The 5,147-nt window shown below is 34.6% G+C and overlaps 1 protein-coding gene across 1 annotated transcript; it reads left to right on the top strand.

Moving 5' to 3' along the window:
- The first annotated feature begins 3,725 nt into the window (after nucleotides 1-3,725).
- LOC122585833 lies at nucleotides 3,726-4,928 on the top strand. The gene is made up of 4 exons (XM_043757957.1): nucleotides 3,726-3,773; nucleotides 3,856-4,203; nucleotides 4,300-4,398; nucleotides 4,503-4,928. The coding sequence occupies exons 1-4, from the start codon at nucleotides 3,771-3,773 to the stop codon at nucleotides 4,866-4,868; spliced, it is 816 nt and encodes a 271-aa protein (XP_043613892.1). The 5' UTR covers nucleotides 3,726-3,770; the 3' UTR covers nucleotides 4,869-4,928.
- Nucleotides 4,929-5,147: the final 219 nt, after the last annotated feature.

Raw genomic sequence — 5,147 nt, 5'->3', positions numbered from 1 at the left:
CTCACATTAATCATATCATAATTAACGCATAAGCATTTAATCACATAATCCCGTTTAGGGCACGTAACTTAGCGAACCTGACGTTAACTGACAGAATAGTCAAATAGTCAAACTTGAAAAGTTTGGGATGTTACACAAGAAAAGGATGACCCGCATGCACTGTTGTGAAACTCGGCCGATACAGCCGATTTCATCGAGTTGGATCGTGTATCGGCCGACTGGTGATCTAAGTTTGCCATACTCGGTCTGAAAATCGGCCAGGGTTCTAGACTCGGGTCAACTTAGTTAAGATTTGGCCATATCGGTCAAGACTCAGTTGTATGGGTCAAAACTCAGTTGTATCGTATCGGGTCAACCAAAGTCAAACTTTTTTTTTTGTTAAAGATTTTATGAATTATGTTATTGTTTATAGACAATTATGTTTAAGTTGAAAAATGATGTTATGTTTAACATTGAAATTTTATATATCTCTTTAATTTTTCTTACATATAATTTGAAAAACTATTATGCTATACATAAAAAAACTCTCTATTCACCGATCCGATTTCGATCTAGTTTTAAAAAAATCTTGACTCCTCCCTTCCGATCTGATCCCGATTCTCGAGTTTCGGAATCTCGCCCGCATGTGAGTGCAAAGTCTTTTTAATAATGGAGACTGATAGTGAGATAGATAGGTCTCTTCGAAGGTTCTAAAGCTAAAAAAATCATTATTTATTGTTATTCTTTTTCCCTTTTATACAAAATCAAAATATCATATGTTTTATTTTACTTGATTGTTTTATAGATCCTCTTGTGGTTATAAGATATATTCATAAACATGTAAATTTGGACACTTTATATACAAACACAAATCATATGCAATAATGCAAAAGAATACGATATGTCGAACCTAGGTAATCCTGTAGCAATTGGCAACTTATAATAGTAGTCTAACTTAATAGACATAAAAAACGTTTGCTTTTTTACTTAACAAATAAAAAAGACAACTATATTAGGAGAGGATTCCTTCAAGTTCAAGTTTCATATTAGGGTAAATGTTCCCTTAAATAAAAATTAAAGGCTAAAATTCAAAAATGATATTTAGATCTTGACCTTTAATTTTCATTCAATGGTTAAAATTTTTCAAATTTGACTCTAGTTAATTAACTTAAGAATGCTTAGTTCATACATGTACTTTTTTATGTATTCGTTTATTTTATTAATTTGAGAAAAAGAATATAGGGCTGTTAGACACTTAAGTTGGATGAAAAACCCCTCACATATCTTTTTTTAAACCATAAAAATCATGAGAGACCAAACATTTATTCAAAATATTAAAATATTAGTATGTGATAGATTTTTTACCTAAATTGAATACATAACAGCTCCATACTCATTTTTGTTTATTAATTCAGTTTATTAATGAGAAAAATAAATATAGCCAAAATCAATGTTTTAAAAACCGGTATTTTAGTTATACCGGTGTGAAAAATTTTTCCGGTATTACCGGTATTATCGGTAATGCCGGAAATACCGGCCGGGACGACTATTTTTAATTTATTATATTTTTTTGTGTAAAAATCTTACAAAACTTGTTACAATTTAACAAAATAGTCAAAATACAATTATAATTTACTCAAAAATAATACCAAATATATATTTCATAACAAAATATAGGTTTTAAAATTCACAAATAACAAAAAATAACATTAAAGTATCATAAAAATAATTTTTAAAAAAAAATCAAAATTTAATTTTTGAAAATACCAAAAATACCGGTATGGTAATATCAGGAATACCGGAAATACCGACCGGTATTGAATAGAGAAAATACCGACAAAATACCGGACTTAAAATACGGGCGTGGTCTCTGATACCAGTAATACCGGTCGGTATTTACCGGTATTTAAAACATTGGCCAAAATCGTCATATAATAAAATGCGTGAAAGTAAAAGATGTATAATCGGACTCATGTATATGGTTGGATAGATAACACGTCAAGCACCCCACCCACCCACTTGTCATCGTACCCCACACACACACTACACACAAGAAACTCTTTTCTCTTGCAACAAATCCGAACAAAAACACAAATCTTTGATTACTTCATAGTAATCAACTAATCATAACAAATAATAATAAGTAATAAACAATAGAGTATCATAACGAAGCGCGTAACCCAACTAGGGAAAAGCAGTAACCCGACCACCCACTATTAGCGGCGATGTCGCCGCAAATAGTGGGTCCCCCATCTGTCAGTCAACGGCTGTCACTGGCCGAATCACGTGGGTGTGGAGCCCACTATTAGCGGCGACGTCGCTGCAAATAGTGGGTCCCCCCACTATCCATCGTCGATATAAACAAGGCAGCCCTCTTCTTCTTCTTCGTTCGTCTTCTCCATTTTACTCCTCCGTAAAAACTTTTAATTTCTCCAAAAAATCCATTCTTCTCCATTAGTATAACTCACAAATCCGACCATCTATCTCTTCATCATCATTATCAACGTTCTTTTTTACACCATCTACGTTTTCCGGCCTCCCGGAGTCCATTTTCAGGCGTATTTTTAGCGGCGACATTTTTCCGGCGACTATATTTTCCGGCGTACCAGTTTTGCGGGGAACCTATTTTCCACCATTGATATACGGGAAAACAGATTTGAAACTTTTCCGGTTTACTCCGGCGATATTGTTTTCCGGCGACTAATATTTTTGCCGGCCAGCCATCCGTTATTTGTTCTACTCTTTTTTCCAGTAAATCATTTTTTAGACGAGGTAACACTCATTTACCTTTTTATATATAATAATGTTATCAAATATTTATTTCTTATAGAAATTATTAGTTATAGAATTGTTATATTTTTTTGTTAGAAAATATATGTTGAAAAAAAAAGTTAGAAAAAATATGTGTTAGAAAATATGTGTTATAAAATATTAGTTATATAAATGTTATAGTTTAATGTTATATAAAATATATGTTAGGAACAAGTGTTAGTAAATATATGTTAGAAAGTATTAGTTATAGAAATGTTATAGTTTTATAGTTAGGAAAGATTACTTATGTTATTATAGTTAGGAATGATATGATTTTTAGAAATTCATAAATACTTAAGAAAACATTTGTAGTTATAATTACTGTTTATTATAGTTCAAAGTATGATTCTTAGCTAGAAAACACTTTTTAGTATGATTGTAATTGTTAATATAGTTGTTATTAGGTTAGTATTAATGTTATAAACGAATGTTTGAAAAAAAGTGGTCATTTTAGGTATAATAATTTTGGAAAACAATTTTGTGTCGAAAATATGTTAATTTAGGTCGCACCTTTTTTATGACTTTTATGTTTGTTTATGTTATTTTATAAATTGGGACGACTGATGTAGGTTAAAATGGCTACACTTCTCGGCGGAGATGGTGGTAACGACCCTCCAAACTGGGGGTGGAATCCCGAATGGGGTTGTAGGCGTACGGGTGGTAAGTATATATTAATGTACGTTGCATATAAATATATGGTACATATGTATATATATATATTTGTTATTTTATTTTGTTTTGCAGGTATTAACACAGGGAGAGCTGCTGCTGCTAACAACGATCTGGAGCGCGAGTTTCAGAATTCGGGACGCCGAATCTCGCTTATGTTAAATAACGATCTCAGTAGGTGGCAGGCAATCGGGGACCACGCCAAGTGGTACAAGAGCTATTTGGGGACCTATGTCGCTACCGTCCCACATAATTACGAGTCGTGAGATCAGGTGCCCCAGCCCATCAAGGATGGACTTACTGACTGGCTTATGGTATAAAACTAATTTTTTTTACTTTTTAAATACTTTATTTAAAAAAAAGGTAGATGCTAACTTGTACTTGGTACTATTGTAGAGACGGTTCTACTTAGAACCATATCTAGGTCACCCAGAAAATCACCCGTTACGAGAGGCCGTGACCAGGATGATACGTCAGGATGCCCTGAAGATCTACAGGGATAAAAAAGCAAAATTCAAGAAGACTTGGTTCACTGACAGGGGTGGGTCCCAGAGGCTGGCAGAACTGGAGGGTCAACCTCCGTATGGGATGCCTCCACAGGTGTGGAGTTATCTACTGGGTTACTGGACCAGCGAGCCCCGGCTGATTGCTGCCCAAAGAAACACGACAAACAGGCAGCAACAAAATAATTTTGTCAGTACTCACGGTCGGCAGTCATACGCTCAGCGTGAATGGCGTTACGCTGTAAGTTATACGTAATTATTTATATCCACGTATGTAAACATATATCTATACAGAGATACACATACAAATATATAACTTTGATTAATGTATATACAGGAAGATAATGACGGGCGACGTGAGGACCCGCCCGAGTTTTATTTGCGGGCCCACACGAGACGAGATGGGATGGTGCAGGACGCAGTTATGCCCATTTATGTAAGATCTTGCACAAATCCGGGAAATACTGTATTTTTTTGGTATATTTATATTAAGTATAACTAATTTTTAGTTATTATTAACTTAATTTTCATGTGCTACAGGAGCGGCTTCTTGATACCCACCAAAGACTTTCCCAAGTGCCCAATACCCCGCCTACGCAGACATATGTGGACGCTTTAAGGACACGATCGGGACATACTCGTGTGGTTGGGCGTGTGGTTAGGGGAACACGTGGACTGAATGTCCCCCTCCCAGAGGATATAGAGCAACCCTTCCCAGCCCAGCAGTCACCGTCCTTTAACGTCAATGATATGTTCGCCCAGGGTAGCTCTTGGACCCAGTCATCATTCAAAGACGGACCTAGCACGTCATCATCCCATGCTGGGCCTAGCACGTCACGGGCCCCCACACAGCGGTTGGGTAGTGATAGTGATAGTGATAGTGATAGTGATGATGAAAGTGATTAGTTTTCCTTTTTTTTATTGTTTGTATTCATCGTTTAACTGAAGTGTGATTTCCTTTTGTAATCTTCATTTGCGTGATATAATCATTTGTTTTTTTTATGTTTGTATACATTTGTTGATAAAAAAATAATTGTAATCAACTTTATAAAAGTATTATAAAATCAATGTATGTACAACAAAAAAGTATGAAAAATTGTTGATTAAAACTTGTTTTGGAACAACAACAACTTAAATACATAAAAAAATAAATACAATAAAAAAAGTATACATAGAAACAACCTA

Source organism: Erigeron canadensis, chromosome 1 (genome assembly GCF_010389155.1).
Source record: "Erigeron canadensis isolate Cc75 chromosome 1, C_canadensis_v1, whole genome shotgun sequence".
Lineage (NCBI taxonomy): Eukaryota > Viridiplantae > Streptophyta > Magnoliopsida > Asterales > Asteraceae > Erigeron > Erigeron canadensis.
Note: the sequence above shows the minus strand (reverse complement) of the source record. Positions and strands in the feature narration are given on the sequence as shown.

What these genes read in the sequence shown, in the direction of transcription:
- LOC122585833 (XM_043757957.1), top strand. An exon ending in AGCGTGAATGGCGTTACGCT is followed by an intron (nt 4,204 to 4,299) that starts GTAAGTTATACG and finishes ATGTATATACAG; the next exon opens with GAAGATAATGACGGGCGACG. An exon ending in ACGCAGTTATGCCCATTTAT is followed by an intron (nt 4,399 to 4,502) that starts GTAAGATCTTGC and finishes CATGTGCTACAG; the next exon opens with GAGCGGCTTCTTGATACCCA.